General features: G+C 48.5%; 1 protein-coding gene across 2 annotated transcripts in view; it reads left to right on the plus strand.

Annotated features, from left to right (window-relative positions):
- The window catches only part of sbf2 (SET binding factor 2), a 330,738-nt gene that overhangs the window by 41,764 nt on the left and 269,837 nt on the right, over nucleotides 1–19,137 (plus strand). For both annotated transcript variants that reach the window (XM_055649465.1, XM_055649466.1), the window contains exon 2: nucleotides 15,940–16,025. In XM_055649465.1, the coding sequence (XP_055505440.1) occupies nucleotides 15,940–16,025 (86 nt within the window). The remainder of the gene's footprint in view (nucleotides 1–15,939; nucleotides 16,026–19,137) is intronic.

Here is a 19,137-nt window from a genome sequence, read left to right on the forward strand (position 1 = left end):
CCCGCTTGCGGAAGTCAGCAGATCGTGGGGCTGGCGGAGGGATAGGCGGAGGGATAGGCGGAGGCATAGGCGGAGGCATAGGTCGAGGGACCGGCGGGAGGACAGGTGGAATGACAGGCGGAGGGAGCCGTGAAGGGTGGCGCCCTCGAGGCCGAGGTTGGGCAACCAGCACCGGCTGGTCAATGTCCAGGTGTGCTGGCTTCAACCGGTTAATCGACACGGCCTCCGGCCTGCCCCCCCATGTCCAGCACAAAAGTCGTCTGCCCATGTTCCAGCACCCGGAATGGGCCCTCGTACAGCCTCTGGAGTGGCGTCCGGTGGGCATCACGGCGCAGGAAAACGTATGGGCAGTCCCTGAGGGCTGATGGCACATGCGGGCGAAATGTCCCATGGTGGGACGTCGGGACGGGTGCGAGCCTGCCAACTCGTCACAAAGGCGCTTCAGGGTGGATGAGGGCGTTCCCTGCTGCCCCGGCACCGATGGCGCAAACTCCCCGGGCACCGTGAGTGGCGACCCGTACACAAGCTCTGCCGATGATGAGGCCAAGTCCTCTTTAGGAGCAGTCCGAATGCCCAGCATGACCCACTGCAACTCATCCATCCAGTCCGGGCCGGAGAGACGCGCCTTCAGCGCTGCCTTTAGCTGCCGGTGGAACCTCTCCACCAGACCGTTAGCTTGCGGGTGGTAAGCCGTGGCATGGTGTAGCCGCACCTCCAGCAAGCGAGCCATGGCTGACCACAGCTCGGAGGTGAACTGTGGCCCCGATCTGAGGAGATGTGCGCCGGCACCTCGAAGCGAGCAATCCAGTGCACGGACAACGCACAAGCGCACGTGGCCGTTGAAGTATCGGCCAGCGGAATGGCCTCCGGCCACCGCGTGAAGTGGTCCACCATTGTGAGAAGGTGGGTGATGCCCCGGGACGGCGGGAGAGACCCCACAATGTCTACGTGGAGATGGTCGAATTGCCGGTGAGGTAGACCAAACTCCTGGAGAGGCGCACGGACATGGCGCTGGATTTTCGCAGTCTGGCACGGAATGCAGGTGCGAGCCCAATTGCCAACCTGCTTGCGCAGACCGTGCCACATGAAACGAGCGGCCACTAGTGCCGTTGTCGCCCAGATTGATGGGTGAGACAGTCCGTGGATGACTTCGAACACCCTCCGGTGGCAGGGACAATGGGGCGTGGCTGACCGGACGATACATCGCACAGGATCGTCGCTCCTCCAGGACTGAGAGGGACATTCTCAAGACGGAGGCCGGAGATGGCAGTCCGGTAGGCGGGCATCTCATCGTCCGTGAGCTGTGCCTCTGCCAGAGCAGAATAGTCAATTCCGGGCGCCACCTCGAAAACGGCGTTGATAGCGGGGCGGGACAATGCGTCGGCCACCCGGTTCTCTTTCCCCTCGACGTAGCGGATAGAAATAGTATACTCCGAAATGTAGGCCAAATGCCGCTGCTGTTGTGCGGACCAGGGGTCGGAAACCTTTGCCAGGGCGAAAGTGAGCGGCTTGTGGTCCGTGTAGGCGGTGAACGGGCGGCCCTCCAGGAAGTAGCGGAAGTGGCGCACTGCCAGGTACAGAGCCAGGAGCTCGCGATCGAACGCGCTGTATTTCGTCCGCGCGCGGTTGAGGTGCCGGCTGAAGAAGGCCAGGGGCCGCCAACCTCCGCCCGTCAGTTGCTCCAGCACGGCACCAACCGCCGACTCCGAGGCGTCCACCGTGAGAGCAGCCGGGGCATCTTCCCGCGGATGCACCAGCAGTACGACCCGAGCAAGGGCTTCCTTCACACCGCCAAATGGTGCCACTGACTTGTGAGGCCATTCGACGTTCTTGTTCTGCCCACCCGCCAGGAGTTGATACAGCGGCCACATGATATGGGCCGCGGATGGCACGAAATGATGGTAAAACGCCACCATACCGACAAACTCTTGCAGGCCGCGCGTGGGCGGGGAAACCGACGGATTGCGTCGACCCTGTCAGGGGACCCGCGCCTTGCGCAGTCGCACGGTGGCCAAGGAAGTCAATCTCGGTTACCCCAAAATGGCACTTGTCGAGGCTGATGGTCAAACCATGCTCGCTGAGCCGCTGACAGAGCTGCCGAAGGTGGTCGCAGTGCTCCTGCTGCGAGCGGCTGGCCACCAGGATGTCGTCCAGGTAAACAAATACGAAATCGAGGTCGCGACAAACCTCGTCCATTAGGCGTTGAAAAGCCTGCGCAGCGTTCTTGAGGCAGCTTGAGGCCGAACGGCATCCGCGTGAACTCATAAAGTCCGAATGGCGTGATGATCCCGTCTTGGGTATATCAACCAGGTGGACCGGGATCTGGTTATAACCCCATACCAGATCCACTTTTGAAAATATTGTGGCCCCAGCCAAATGGGTGGTGAAGTCCTGGATGTGGGGTACGGGGTATCGAACCGCGGTTGTTGCGGCGTTCAGCCGTCGGTAGTCCCCGCAAGGTCGCCAGCCCCCGCTTGCCTTAGGGACCATGTGGAGTGAGGATGCCCATGGGCTGCTTGAAGGGTGGACGATCCCCAAGGCCCCCATCGTGCGGAATTCCTGCCGTGCCAGACGCAGTTTATACGGCGGCAGTCGGCGTGCTCGTGCGTGGAGAGGTGGGCCGGTAGTCTGGATAAAATGTACCACTCCGTGACTGGGGATCGATGACCGAAACTGTGGGGTCAGGATGTCCGGGAACGCGGCCAAGATTCATGCGAAGCGGGAGTCCACGGACAACAAGGGCCGTCCCACCGGCTGATCCAAACGCAACGTGATCGGCTCCATCGTAGCGGCGTTGACCAAGGGCTGGCGCCTGACGTCCACCATGAGGGAATGCGCCCGGAGGAAGTCGGCCCCGAGCAATGGCTGGGAGACATCAGCAATGGTGAACCACCACGAGAAATGGCAGGAGCCGAACACGATCGGAACCATATGCACTCCATACGTGCGGATGGGGCTGCCATTCGCCACGGTAAGTATGGGCCTCCGCTTACCGGAACGAATGTCGGCCAGCGAAGGGAGCAGGACGCTGAGCTCCGCTCCAGTATCAATGAGGAAGCGGGTCCCGGAGCGCCGATCCCAGGCGAAGAGGCGGTGTATTTGGCCGGCCGCCGCGGGGACTATTGGCAGCCGGCCCAGGCATTTCCCGGTAACGTGCACGGCTGGCGGCATTGTCGTGCTGCAGCACCCCAGCGCTGATGGTAGTAGCACCAGCGCCTCATGTTGGTGGCACTTGGAGCTTGCCGGCTCCTGTTGGTGGTGCCTGCAGCTTGCTGGCGCTGGACTGCAGGTGCAGTACCCGACACGGCCACGGGGGGTGATCTTACAGGTCGTCGGGCTGGAGCTGTCACTCCTTCCACAGCTCCCCCGCCTCACCGGAGGAAATCGGGAGCTGCCGGGGTGACGTCATCGGCACGCCTGCCGACGGCCAGCCCGTTGACGTCATCAGGGCGCGTCGTCCTCAGTGCGTCCCCGTGGCTGCTGACGGCCAGCGCGTTGACGTCATCAGGGCGCGGCATTCACAGCGCGTCGGCGCGCCTCCCGAGGGCCCTGATGTCGGCAAAGGAGGCGTCCGTGAGCTGAAGACGGATGTAGGCCGGCAGCAGATGGAGGTAGGTGTACTCGAACATCAGGCACGGCTTGTGCCCATCCAGGAGAGCCACCATCTCTTTAAGAAGGCTAGATGGCCGCCGGTCGCCTAGGCCCTCCATATGAAGGAACCTAGCAGCACGCTCCATCCTACTTAGTCCATAAATCTGGAGCAGGAGCTCCTTAAGGCCGAGATATTTATCAGTGTCCGGGGGGGCTGCGAGGAAGTCCGTGACTTCCTCGACCGTGTCCTGGTTGAGGGCCCCCACCAGGTAATAGAAACGGGTGGCATCTACCGTGATGCCCCGCAGGTTGAACTGGGCCTCCGCCTGCTGGAACCAGATGTGCGGCCGGGTGGTCCAGAAGTTTGGCAATTTCACCGAGACTGCGTCCAGAGACAGGGCCTGGCCGGCCTGTGAGGAGGTAGGGCTTTTGCTTTCTCCATCATGACGACAATGGAGCGTCGAGGTCACCAATGTGGTGCGTGGGTCTCAAAAAGGAAGAGAGGAGTCAAGTATTTTGAGAAGCACCTTTAATTATGTTCCTCCCGGTTGTAGGGAAGTCCAAACGAGAGAAAGATGGCACCCAAAACCCCTGCCTTTAAACCCTCTGGTTAAGGGCTGCCTCCGGATTGAACCACTGCCGTGCCGAGGGGTTCGACAGTTATGATGGCGCGACCCTTGGGAGCCGCCACATTATGTTAATAAATTTAAGGCGTATGCTAACTGTGATTGGTGCATACTTTTATGAGAAATGTGAAATATACCATTTCTAAATTAGTTAGTCTATTGGGGAGAGGTAAAATAAAAATGTTAAACTATTTTTGAGGATATACTATATGTAAAGTTTTGTCTGATACAGTCTTAAACCCAAGGAAGTTATGAATTCCCACCAGCTTTTTAAATTGCCTGCTTTAAAGATTTCTTAAAAATGTTGGTAATGTCTCCTATTATCTTCTGTGGATTAATGTCAAAATTCTGTAGTGAAGTGTTATGTAAAAAACATTGTCATTGTTACTGTGTAACTGATAATGTTTAAAATACTAGTTAAAGATCTGATTTCTTAAATACTAGAATGGTGTATTTTGGAAAAGAATTATATTTCCAAAAAACAAAGACATTTATTTGTGTTGTTTCATTGTTTGTATCCAAAACATGCCATCATGAAGTTGCCAAATACAAGATCCATCTCAAGGAGGCAGTCTTGCACTGTTTTGGTTTTGCATGGGCTGTCATGTTTTATATAGGCAAAACGTGTTTCCTTTTAATCAGCTCTTTTGCAAATGTTTTTTAAGGAAAATAATCAGAGCAGCATTTCCAGGTTAACATTTCGAAAAGGCAGATCTGAATTTTAATATTGTGTAATAAAACTTCAGCATTGTAATAGGTGTTTATTAACTTCTATGTGTAGGAAGGAACTGCAGATGCTGGTTACACTGAAGATAGACACAAAATGCTGGAGTAACTCAGCAGGATAGGCAGTATCACCGGAGAGAAGAAATGGGTGATGTTTTGGGTCAAGACCCATCTTCAGACTGAGTCAGGGGAGAGGGAAACTGGAGATATATGCATGGGTACAAAGAATGTAAGGTGTGAAAACGACAGATCAAAGCAGATAATGAGTCATTGTGTGGCGGGACATCACAGATGTCCAGCCAGGAATGAAACGGGACACAATGTTTGTGTAATCAATCGGTCTTGAATGGTTCTCACAGTACAGCTCCCTACTCCTTCAACGGGGCACGGGCATTGCCTGACCTTGTATACTCCCAGGAGAGTCCCGTGACCCAAATGGGCTGGCTTCAATTAATCAATCAAGTTTTATTCGTCACTTGCACATAAGTGCAAGTGAAATGAATTTACCAGCAGTGGTACAATAAAAAAGAACACACAATACACAATTAAAAAAAATAAAAAATAAAAAAATCGAGCCACAGACACAGTTTCTTGCCGGCCCCCCATGTCCAAAACAAACGCCGTGGGCCTGTGCCGCAGCACTCGAAAGGGACCCTCGTAAGGGCGCTGCAAGGGCGATCTGTGGGTGTCGCGGCGCAGAAAGACGCAAGGACAGTCTGCAAGCGTCGATGGCTCATGGAATGGAGCCACCCCTTGACGAGACGTCGGGACGGAAGACAGGGCGCCGACTCTCTCCCGCAAATGCACCAACACAGATGAGGGCGATCTCATGATCTTATACACCTCTATAAGATCACCCCTCATCCTCGTGCACTTCAAAGAACAGAGTCCCAGTTTACTCAACCTCTGCCTATAGCACAGACCGTCTAGTCCTGGCAATATCCTCGTAAATCTTCTCTGCACCCTTTCCAGCTTGACAACATCTTTCCGGAACAATATCTTAAATACGGCCTCACATGCGTCTTATACAATTGCAGCAACTTCTATACTCAATACTTTGTTTGATGAAGGCCAATGTGCCAAAAGCCTTTTAGACCACCTAATCTACCTGTGACTCCACCTTCAAGTAATCATGCCCTTGCACTCCTAGATCCCTCTGCTTTATAACACTCCCTATTGCATTTTGGGTGGTTTAACATGGGCAAGACTTACCCAGTGAATGGTAGGGCTCTGGGGAATGTTGTAGAGCAGAGGGATTTGGCACATTGGCCTTAATGCTGCCTACTCTTCAGCTGCGAGATCAGGCATAAGCTAGGTGCCTGTTTCATCGAGCACTTACACTCTGCCACCAAGGCATGCTGGATCTCCCTATTGCTCGTCATTTTAACTTGCCTTCTCATTCCCATAACGGCCTCGGTCCTGTGCTTCCTCCACTGCCAGAGTGAAGCCATAGGCCAACTGGCAGAACAGCATCTCATGTTCCTTTTGGGTATCCTGCAACCCAGTGGCATGAACAGATTTGAACACCCTCTTCTCATCCATCAAGACACATGCAGGGGCACACGCGAATAGAAGCGTGCAGGCACACGCACACACATTTTCCTAAACTGAATAAGCTCTCTTTTCACCGCTACCCACGATCTCTAGATTTTGTTCTACATTTCGCCCCCTAGCTTCCTTCCTTCCGTCCTCCGTTGAATTCCACCATCTGCACCCTTTATGCCATCTGCACTTGTCACCTCCAGCTTTGGTTACCATCTCCACTCTTCTCTGCACCGCTTAACTCATCTGCCAATCCTTAACCTAAATCTGACCGTCACTTGCCAGCTCCTGCCCCACCCCTTCTCACAGCTTACTAACTATCTCCCCTCTACTCCATCAGTCTGAAGGTGGGTCCTGTCCTGAAATGTTGTCTTTCCATCTCCTTCTACAGATGCTATCTGTCCTATTGAATTGAGTTCCGGTTCACCCCCCCCCCCCCAAAGTAGGCACATTCATTTATTTGGAGCGTGGGCATTATTAATTTGGTCTCTTAATTTTTTTTGATATTATGAAAATCAAATTACATAGTGATTTCCATTGTGACCCAATTCCAGTTGGGCAGTCCTGCAACTGGAATTAGTACATTAACATTCCGTGAAAATGCTCCATCCCAGGCGTCATCTTTGGCTTTTAAACAAAAGGTACTATTGAAAATTGGAACTACATGGCATTTAGACATTGGAATTGGTTAGGTTTGGCAATCTGATGGAGGTATTAACAGTTTTTGCTGGGTAAATTGTCACTACATTGTAATTGATGATGATCTCAAGTGACTTGCTGTTATCTTTTTTTTTAGAGTATTGGAAGCAGATTGAAAATAATGTTTCCAAAACATTGAGAGATCACATTCCAGGGTCTTTTACAGATATGAAACATTTGGCATCCTTTCATTCTGGATAAAATCATTCAAAATGTTATCTGATTTTAGACCTTTAGTGTGAACTTCGCGATTTTACATTTTAACAACTTGTGTTTTCCTTCAGAAGTACATTACTCAGAAACCTGTTCTTTGCTTTTATTCAGCTTGCATTTTTGTTCAATTTTAACTCTTCCTTCTGCAAGTGACCATATGGTTCTGTTTTCTGACTTACTCTTGGTTTATTTGTACTTTGTGATAATGGGTGATTAGCTAGTGAAGAAAACAAGTCAGAGAGAATTGCTTTGCTCCATAGTGAAACTCATGTATCCTGTCCTGTCCCTCTGATGGTTAGCAGTACTGTAGAATCTGACAGAAGTTGGAAGAGGCTGATTAGAGTTATTGAGTGGTACAGCATGGAAACAGACCATTTGACCTAACTTGCCCACGCCAACCACCATACCCCATCTACATTTGGCCCATATCCCTGTAAACCTATCTTATCTGTGATTCTTTCACATTCATGGCTGGTGCATTTTTTTTTGCATGTTTTATTGATTTGAAACTGTTGTCCTATCTTTGGACAAGGGTGCAATGTTTGGAAAAAGGTAGCTTCCAAAATAGAAGACTGCTTAAATTTTCTGAATGGTTATAAATGCTTGAGGGTAGGGATAGAATGGGTATTTCTCAGGTCATCCAATAAAGGTTGAGGATCGTTAGCTTTTATTTAACTTCGTGAAACAAGTTTGCTCCAACAAAATCCAATTTGCATCATCAGTCTGTTGCCCAATATCATAAAGTTAAGATTAAGATCAAACATGTTCCCTTCATAAATTATATGGGTCAGTTTTATGGTAAATTTTACTAAATACATTCAGTTTATTCGGGACAGTTACAGTTGTTTCTCTTTCATCTTCTTTCTCCTCCCATAAACAAGGGAAAAATAAGAACAGTTACATTATTACTTGTCATGCCAAAGGTAGGAACCATTTATGTTATGGAATGCAAAGCCATTTAAAAATCCTAACAATCCTGGATTCACAAAATACTTTAAAACATCAGATTATCTGTGTTTATCTGGGAATCTGGCCCTTTCAAAACATGCAAGATACTTAAGACAGCATTCCTTTCTTTCCCGTACTCTAATTGTGAAAAATAAGGCACGGGACTTGTATGATAGCTAATTTTTTTAATAGTCAACTTTTTACTCCAGTTGCAATCAGAATTTTAACAGTGCAGAAAGTTCCTCACATGCAGAAAGGAAATCTTTATAAACCATTTATTAAAAGCAGATACCAAACAAATAAATAAATGTATTTTTCAAGCTTTCTCATATTATATATGCAACTACATGTTCTTGATTTATGCTGTGCACTTCCTGTTGTTACGATTCACTTCTTAGTAAACAGACAACTCATAAAAACGTTAGTTAGACCAACTCAAGCTTTACTGATCATCGGCCGGGAAGTGACGGGGATACACCAGTCAAGTAAGCAACACAGACATTTGACTTCCCCCGTGCCATCACTTCAATGAACAAAGAGTTGCATGATGTTTTATACTGTGTGTGTCACTTAGTCACATTCCAAAGATGTTAGTCATGGTCAGGGATACAGTCAATACACATTACCACAGGATGCATCTGAGACGGTAATCCACGCCTTTGTTACCACTCGGCTGGATTACTGCAATGCACTGTATGTGGGGGTTAGTGGGTCCTCCATCGCCCGTCTCCAGATGGTACAGAATGCAGCTGTACGTCTTTTAACTGGCACACGTAAACATGAGCAAATTTTGCACATTTTAGCCTCACTCCACTGGTTGCCTATTCAGTTTAGGATCCATTTTAAAATTCTTTTATTTGCTTTTAAATCCCTGAATGGTCTTGCCCCGCCCTACCTATCTGAGCTTCTACACCCTTATACACCCGCCCGCTCTCTCAGGTCAGATAATCAGCTGCTCCTGAGTGGGCCTAAAACTAAGCTGAAGCTCAGAGGGGACCGTGCCTTTGCTGTGTCGGCACCCAAATTATGGAACGATCTGCCTCTCCACATAAAACAGGCCTCTTCTCTGTCTGTTTTTAAATCACTTCTTAAAACTCATCTCTTCTCTGTGGCCTTTGATACCCAGTAAGATGTCGACTTTATTTATTTACTGATTTAATTTCTTATTTTTTGATTGCTTTTATTCCGTGGCTATTATTTTTCCTCATGTTTTATGTCTTTTAATTTATTGTTGTATTTCATATGTAATTTTTGCGCCTCATGTGAGCTGTTATGGTGTCTGTTTATGATGTCTTGTTTATTCTTCTGTACAGCACTTTGGTCAACATTGGCTGTTTTAAAGTGCTTAACAAATAAAGTTGGATTGGATTGGATTCTCTTGTCAATTAGTAGACACATTTCAAAGGCATCTTATCAGTTGGTACTTTCAAGACAAGACATCTCAAAGGCATCAGTCATTGTTTAAATATACATCACTGAGACAAGTCTGGGCTTGTCTCTCTCATCAATTGGTAGACACATTTCAACAGCACCGGTCATTGCCTCAATACACAGCAACCTGAGGCAAGCCCGGGCTTGTCTCTCTCTCTTATCAATCCACTGGAAAAGGCTTGCTTGAGACGAAATATAAGCTATTATCTAGTCCAGTATTCCATTATATATCTTATATATTTAAAAGCATTTAACATTTTCATTCCCTCCTTTTTTTTAAATCCTTTTGATGATAACAATTACAGTCCTCGCCGAGTACATAAGAAAGGCCGTAAGCATCGCAACAGTCAAATTAAGCTTACAATTAGTAATACAATCAATCCATAGTGGACAATAATTCCCCAAGTCCTTTTAAACGTATTAAATGGCCACCAACCTCCCCCAGAGCTATAATCATGGAATTCAGCTCCTACCTCTTTATTTTATTCCATTCTGGGCGGCCAAGTCAGCAATGTTGGAGGAAGCATCGGGAATAAAAATACAACATTCCCCGCCGATTATGGCGCACGCCCCTCCTTTTACTGCAAGGATAAAATCTAGGGCCATTCTGTTTTGTAATACTACAGTTCTCATAGCTCCCATTTCAGCTGTTACCCTTTCTATCTCCTCCTGGGTTGCACTCAAGGAGGCGGCAGTGACATTAGCAAGCGTCTCCATAGGGGAGGCCATTTTAATGAGTTCCCGTGATACTACCATACTACCATAGGATGGGAAGAATTTCATTAAAAATTGCTCAGCCCTCGTTAGGCTTCGTTTGGAAATCCCCGTGTGCTGGTGTAACTGATTTGTGTTTCTCATGTGTTGAGCCACATATGCAACATAACAGTACCCAGTCTAGTGATGGGGGTCCTTTTAGTCGTTCCAGCGGCACTCCTGGTAACCATGGGTAGGCCCAGGATTCACATACAAAATATGTGTCATTAACTGGTCGGGTTGTGCCGGCTATAGTGGTTGACTGGGTTGTCAAACTGAGTTATTTTGTCAATCTATATTCAAGAAAACTTGAATCAAACACTTGTTGCTGTCGAAATTGATTCTTTATTCAGCGCTGAGACAATCCTTTGAACCTTCCGACACACTCAAAGCTCCGGGGCAGGTCCAAAGAATTAGAGACTCTGGTACAAACGCATGGCATTATATATGTTAAAGTTCATTTCTTAAAACAGACAACTCACAATAAGTTAGGTAAAACCAACAAGCTTTACTGATCATTGAGCTGGTGATAGTGCTAGGAGATACAAAGCCAAGTATACAGCCGATACTTGGCTCTCCCTGGGCTAACACTCTAATGAATGAAGACATACAGCTGTTTATATAGTGTTTTGGAAATGTAGTCACATGTTCATGGAGAATGGCAGCCATGATGTTTAATACAAATCAATCACAGCTCTAACCATTCAAAGTATGCTTGTCACTGATACAATAGTCTTGCCATCCTGTGCTTCTATCTATCTATCTATTCTATTCTATCTATCTATTTCTATTATTATATAAAAGTCTGTGGCCGACTGGCCGACTTTCTGCCTGACTTGCGGCTGCCAGCCTTTGATTCCTTGCTACGCCAACACCAGATGCAGAATCGCCGAGATTTTTTTCCATTTCGGTAGAGATTTAACTTTTCCACCCCCCCCAAAAAATTTCAAAATAAAACGGTTCTCAGCCATAACATGTTGGTGAACGTTCAATCGTGTGATGTCACAATGCAACGTTCCATCGTGTGATGTCACAATGCCCAATGCTCACAGATGTCCAATCGGAATGGATGTATTTACATATGCCTTTGCACCAGCCCAGCACCAGCCCCAGCCCCTCCCCCCCCACCCCCCGCAGCCTGTGTCGAAGCTCGGCATCACGTGTGTGGGAATAGAGAAAGAGGATTGGGGGTGAAAGGGAATGGGGAACAGATGGACTGTCCCTACCCCTCCCCCTTCCACTCTCCCTCCCCACTATTTCCCTTCTCTCTCCCCCCCTCCCCTCTCCCCCTCCCTCCCCCTCCCACTCTTACCCCCTCCCTCCCTCATCCCCCCTACCCCATCCCTCCCCCCCCCCCATCCCTCCCACCCCCCTCCCCCACTCTCCTCTCACCCTCCCCCCTCATCTCCCCCCTCCCTCTCCATCTCCCTCTCCTCACCCCTCTCCATCTCCCTCTCCTCACCCCCTTCTCCATCTCCCTCTCCTCACCCCACTCCATCTCCCTCTCCTCACCCCTCTCCATCTCTCCCTCTCTATCCCTCTCTCTCCCTCCCTCTCTCTCGCCCCCTTCTCTGCCCCCTCTGTCCCCCTCCCTCTCCCCCTCCCCCCCCCCCCCCCTCCCCCCCCACCCCCCCCCCCCCGCCCCCCTCACACTCTTATCCCTCTCGCCCCCTCCCCATTCCTCTCTCTCCCCCTCTTCATCTCCCCTCTCCTCACCCCTCTTCATCTCCCTCTCCTCCCCTCCCTCCCCCACCCCCCTTCCCTCACTCCCCCTCCCCCCCCCTGCCCCCCACCCCCCTTCCCTCCCCCCACCCCCCTTTCCCTCTATCTCCCCCACCCCCTACCCCCACCCCTCTTCCCCCTCCCTCCACACTCTTACCCCTCTACCCCTACCCCATCTCCCTCCTTCCCTCCTTGCCTCCCTCCCCCCCCCCCACCTCTCTCCCCCTCCCCCTCTCCTCTCCTCCTCAACCCCCCTCCCCTCTCCTCCCCCTCTCCCTCTCCTCACCCCTCCCCCATCTCTCTCTCCCCCACCCCCCCCTTCCCTCTCTACCCCCACCCCCCTTCCCTCCCTCTCCCCCCCCCCCCCCCCTTCCCCCTACCCCACTGTCTCTCTTTCACCATTCCCCCTACCTCTCCCTCCCCCCACTCTTCCATTTTCTCTCCCCTTTACCACACCCCTCTCCCTCCCCCCCCACTCTCCCTCCCCCCTCCCCCCCCTCTCTCTCCCCCCTCCCTTCCGTTTGACTCTTGGGGTTTTAGTTACCTGTGTTAGATCCTGGATCATCCTCATATAGGGAACAACATAGGCTATATAGCAGCACCCGTTCCAGTGGTCGTTCTTTCCCCACTTCTTTTTCCAAGTGCTGTGGTCTCCCAGTGGCATCCCTGGCAGCCACGGATATGCCCATGACCCACACACAAAGTATGTTCCATTTACTGATCGTGGTGGTCCCTGAGGCGAGATTATAGTGCATGAGCTGTTTCCCAAATCAGGGCTCGAAATTAACGGTTGCCCGGGTGCCATTGACCATTCAAAGCGCCGCCGGGCAACTAAACACCGAGCTTTTTGCCCGGCTTGGCAACCAGATACTGGTTTGTACCAAAGATAGACACAAAAAAACTGGAGTAACTCCGCTGGTCAGGCAGCATCTATGGAGAAAAGGAACGCGACATTTTGTGTCGGCGGTGACGGCTGTATTGCATGAGAAAGATACTAGGTGCGTGGTGACGAAGGGTCGCAACGAATGAATGGTCCCGCACAGCGGCAGCAGCTCCTCCTCCCCCCCGTACCCCGCCCGCCCTGATAAGGGCCGCTGCCTGCAAATCCACTACCCGGCGCTTTAAAAAAAACCCTCCTGCACGCCGAGGCCGGGAGGAGGGAGGGAGGGGGAGGCCTCGGCATGCGGGAGGGTTTGTTTTGAAAGCGGTTATCCCGTTAGCGGGTTTGCAAGACGCGGCCGCTATCAGGGAGGAGTTGGTGATGGAGCCGCGGCTGCTGCGGGACCCGTCATTCGCTCCGACACTTCTGAAGCAGCTGCACCAAAGATTCTATAGCTATAGGATATTTGAGCTGCACCGCTCGGCACCGTTGGCTGGCGGTGGGGAGGAATTCCCAATGGCCAAGGCAGCGGGCGATGTTGTCCGAGGAGCGCTGACCTTCCTCTCTCTCCCTCTCTCTCCCTCTCCCCCATTCCCCCCCCCCCCCCCTCTCCCCCTCTGTCCCCCTCCATCCTGCGCTGATCCATACAAGAAGAATGGGGGGAAAGGTCTGAAGAAGGGTCTCGACCCGAAACGTTGCCCATTTCCTTCGCTCCATAGATGCTGCCTCACCCGCTGAGTTTCTCCAGCACTTTTGTCTACCCCCCTCCATCCCGTACTGAACCCCCCCATTCAACACCACTGACATCCCCCGTGCTCTCCCCTCACAATTTTACATACTCCAACCAACACGTACTAATTCACCTGCCTCAATCCATCCATTCTGCACCGACTGCCTCCTAACCACCCCACCACCCCACCGCCATCTATCCACCCCGCACTGATTCACACACACCCCCTTCCCTGACCCTATTGTCCTGGAAATGTCTTCAGAGCGAATATTCACTATGTTTGATGACGGAATGCAATCAAATGTGTTTTAATTCCCAATGTTATTATTTGTTTTAATTAAATTGTGAACACGTGAAACCTTAAAACCGCAGTGTTCGATTGTCACTGCTACCGTTGACACGTTATTACAGAATTCATTTTAAGGGCTCTTAATATGGAGTATCAGCACTGTAGTTATTTAATGAGCAACATTCACAACTATACGTACACATATATGTTACCATGGTCCAGGATTTATTGACACAGGTTGATCATACGCTGAATAATCCAACCACATTTTTGTTTGGAAGTGGAAAGAACCAATAGAAATTGCATTAATTGCAATGTGTAAAAAGAGTTGAGATACTGTCTTATAATTTTGCTGCATGTCATTGTGGGATATATCATGTCTTGATTGGTGAGTGTTTAGTTTGTGACTTTATTTGAAGCAGAAATAATATGTGAATGCTTCATTGAGTATAATTCCGACTGGTAACTACGCGCTTCGTCCGAGCACATTATCGCACGCGTCATGCAAGCCATCTTAAATGACCACCTAAACTGTCATTTGGCAACCTAAAAAGCTGCCACGGTTGCCCGGCTGGCAACAGGGAAAAAAAGTTAAGCGAGAGCCCTGCAAATATACCCCTTTTTCTGGGTAGTTGCAATGACGAGGTATTTAATGGTATAAGAGGATTGCTCGTTATTCTCAACCGAGGTATCTTCCATACCTTAGTTTCATTCACCTTCCACCCTGGTTTAAACGGAGGTGTGTACCATCCTTCAAAATTATCATACTTAAGTCCCCCAAAGCTACAAGTCCCATTTACCCGCGGCTTGATCACTCAGCAACTACTAGACGCTGTAGCGTTGCGAAAACAGAGTAGGGCTAGCCGTTCGGTTAGATCCAGGGGTATCGGCACTAGTGGTACGCCTTCCTCACTGTTGTGGGGAACAGAAGTGCTCACGCAACTCTACCGGTGGATAAGGGGAGGGTTGTAGTTACCTAAAATTAGAGATTTCAGTACCACATGAAGTGTTCCTCCAGTTTGCGTGTGGCCTCACTCTGGCAATACAGAGGGCCTAGGACAAAGGTCAGTATGGGAATGGGAATTCCCATTTACAATTCAAACTGTACAACTCCTCCCACTTCTGTTGTGGGGTAGACTGGGACTGATTCCCCCCCCTCCCTAATCCTTACACATCCCCAATCCTTTCCACGTGTCACTTTAATTTTATGTTTCATGTATTTTGTGTTTATATGACTGTTGGCAGATCAATTTCCCTCCTGGGATAAATAAAGTTATTGCATATCGTATCGGAAGGGGAGTTAAAATGATTAGCAACTGGCAGTTCTAATATGCTTTGGCAGACCGAGTGGAAGTGTTTGGTGAAATGGTAACATAGTCTACACTTGGTCTTGCCAGTGGTGTACAGGAGGTCAGATCATGAACTCGATGATCGTTGCGCCAAACGTATCTCTGGCTTTTGTCCAACCTTCAACCCCCCCCACCTGTATCAAATCTATTACCTGCTGGGCTCTGTTCTGGCCCTCTTTTCCACCTTTCCACACTCACACTCACCCGAAATGTCACCTATCCATGATCCACTGAGTTACTCTAGCACTGTGTATTATCTTATAATGTGTTGTTCCTGGAACTTAATATGAGTTCTATTCGAAAGTTGATACCTCTTTAAATTATTTCATGTGACTGACAGTAAGTTTTGTATTGCACAGTTCATTATCACATTTATTTTTGTATTAAGTAGTAGTCCAGCTATATATCTGTAGTTATATGTTAATATTGTATGTGCTTAGGATCTGTTGAAGGCTCTGGGAAAATAATTCAACGTTTTCCACGAAAAGACTGGGATGATGCACCTTTTCCACAAGGAATAGAGTTGGTGAGTACATAATCTTTTTATTTTTCATTATTGGACGTAGTTCCTGGCCTTCTCAAACTTGCGTTTTATACCTATACTGGACTGGAAATAATATTTTGATGAAAAGTGTTTGAATTGAGGCTCGATTAAGATGAAACCATGAGAAATTATCCTCATTTTTTATTGTTTATAACAACGGTTCCTGGTTTTATTGCAACCAACAGTAATAAAAAATAATATCTGCGCTGCAGGCAGATTTGTATGTTAATGTAAATTAATGGGGACAGTCCTCGAGATATGGCTGTTAGCCCTGCTAAAATTCTAGTAATGTGAAGCACTAGAAACAAGTTATGTAATAAAAACATTGTTTATCTACAAAATAATCTTAATGCCTGTCCTCTCATCATTTGAAATAGACTGCTCTCTATTAGTTTGGTTTGAAATCCTTTCCATTTTACAAATTTACAAATGGAAATCCCCTAGTAGTTTATTGGCTATATGGTACACAGTTTTGGATTCAAGAGGCTGTGGGGGAAGTAGCTATTCCTGAACCTGGATGTTGCAGATTTCAGGCTCCTGTCCCTTCTACCTGAACGCAGCGGGGAGATGAGTCAGTGGCCAGGATGGTGTGGGTCTTTGATGATGCTGGCAGCCTTTTTGAGGCAGTGACTGCGATAGATCCCCTCGATGGTAGGGAGGTCAGAGACGATGATGGACCGGGCAGTGTTTACCACTTTTTCCAGTCTTTTCCGCTCCTGGGTGCTAAAGTTGCCAAACCAAGCCACGATGCAACCGGTCAGCATGCTCTCTACTGTGCACCTGTAGAAGTTCGAAAGTGTCCTCCTTGTCATACCGACTCTCCGTAACCTTCTCAGGAAGTAGAGGCGCTGATGTGCTTTCTTTATAATTGCATCCATGTTCTCCCACCAGGAGAGATCTTCAGAGATATGCACGCCCAGGAATTTGAAGCTCTTGACCCTCTCCACCATCAACCTGTTGATATAAACGGGACTATGGGTCCCCATCCTACCCCTTCCAAAGTGCACAATCAGTTCCTTGGTTTTGCTGGTGTTGAGAGCCAGGTTATTGTGCTGGCACCATTTGGGCAAACGGTCGATCTCACTGCTATACTCTGACTCATCTCCATCAGTGATGCGTCCCACAACAGTTTTGTTGTCAGCGAACTTGATGATGGAGTTCGCACTATGACTGGCTACGCAGTCATGAGTATAGAGTGAGTGCAGCAGGGGGCTGAGCACGCAGCTGTGAAGTGCTCCCGTGCTGATTGTTATCGAGGCTGACACATTTCCATCAATACGGACAGACTGTGGTCTGTTAATGAGGAAGTCGAGGATCCAATTGCAGAGGGATGCGCAGAGACCCAATTCTGAGAGTTTGGTAACCAGCTTGGAGGGGATGATTGTGTTAAATGCCGAGCTGTGGTCAATGAATATCAGCCTGACATATGAGTTTTTGTTGTACAAGTGGTCCAGAGCGGAGTAGAGAGCCAGCGAGATTGCATCCACCATTGATCTATTTTCAGTTTGGAATTGGCACTAGTTTAACAATTCAATGGTACCATTTCTATGAATAATGACCGATTCTTCCTTGATAAAACTTTACAGCATTGTGACAGCAAAGGTACATTTTATTTAAAAAAGCAACATGTCCGATTGATGTGCGATATTAATGAGTGTAGAAAAATGGAAAGATTTTCCTGGTAGAGAACATGTTAAAGCTAACAGTAGAAATTATTACTTGACTGGACTTCTGTAATGCTTAAACCTCATTCCAGGTTCTCCTACCTTTTTGAGTACAATTAATTAAATAATTTCTCGATACCCTCCAATGTTTCCTGGGCTTTTGTTTCTTATTATAATACGTCCGCAGGAGGTTGTATATTTTTCTGTGTATGCAATTTCTTTATTCAACAGCAATGTTAGTTGTTTACAATAACTGTTCCCTTGGGGCATATTTTGATAAAGGGCCATTCTTTGGAAAGTGAACTAAAATGTCACACACTTGACCAGATGACATCACATAAAGTAATACATCAAAAAATTATTGTAAGAGATTGATCTTATTCATTTCTACTTTCCCACCTACAGAACTACAATGCATGTCTTCTAAAGATATGAACATTCTAGCTTTTTAAAATTCACAGAGTTTGTAAGATAAAACTGAATTATGAAAAAAAACTTCCGTGTGAGGTCACCCACACGACCAGTCATATTTGACCTCTGACCCTAAACAAACATTGTCAGCATAACATAAAAATTGCACTTAATAAACTGAAAAAAATATGAATCATATATGCAGTACAAAGCAATATACCTGTAATGCTTTCAGAATTAGGAGAGATGTATTCCACAGTTTTTCATGTTTGGTCACATACGTGACCAAGAATGGGCCTAAAACATTTTGATTTCTATCATACATCTATATGTTGACAGGCTGGCTCAGTGTTTTATTGAGTCCAAGATAACATAATAAGAAAGTTGAGAGCTTGAAAGTTTAATTATACTGTAGCGGCACCTAGTGGTGGCTTGGGGAAATCCGATCCCTCGCTATTGGCTGGCCCCATCACGTGATCGCGGGTGTGTTTTTGCAGGTTTTTGCTCCTCAGTCGACAGCGCTCCTCCTGTGTAGCAGGAGCTATTATATTTGGCTGACCCAGCACGCGGTTTTCAAAACTGCCTTTTGTTTGTCAATTCCAAATAAAAATTTGTTTTACTCAACCTGCCTGTCTCGCCAAAGTGGTGACCCCACCGGTCCGATTGTGATTTCGGATCCCAACCATGAACGCTGCCGAAAACCTCGATGCAAAGCCTGCCCATCAAAACCAAGTGGCCCTAAAACTGCCCGTTTTCTGGGCGGTACAGCCTCAAGTGTGGTCCACCCACATTGAGGCCCAATTTGAGCTCCGCAATATCGTCGCGGACGCCACTCTCTACTTTTACATGGTTGGGGCGCTCAGTCAGGAGACTGCCACCCAATTGTTGCTGTACCTGCAGAATCCGCCCGCGTTTGGTAAATACGAAGGCCTCAAGGCGCTGCTGCTCCGCACTTTCGTGCTCAGTCGCCGCGATTGCGCCGCCCGCCTTCTGCATATGGACGGCCTCGACGATCGCGA

This window comes from Leucoraja erinacea, chromosome 18, assembly GCF_028641065.1.
Source record: "Leucoraja erinacea ecotype New England chromosome 18, Leri_hhj_1, whole genome shotgun sequence".
NCBI lineage: Eukaryota > Metazoa > Chordata > Chondrichthyes > Rajiformes > Rajidae > Leucoraja > Leucoraja erinaceus.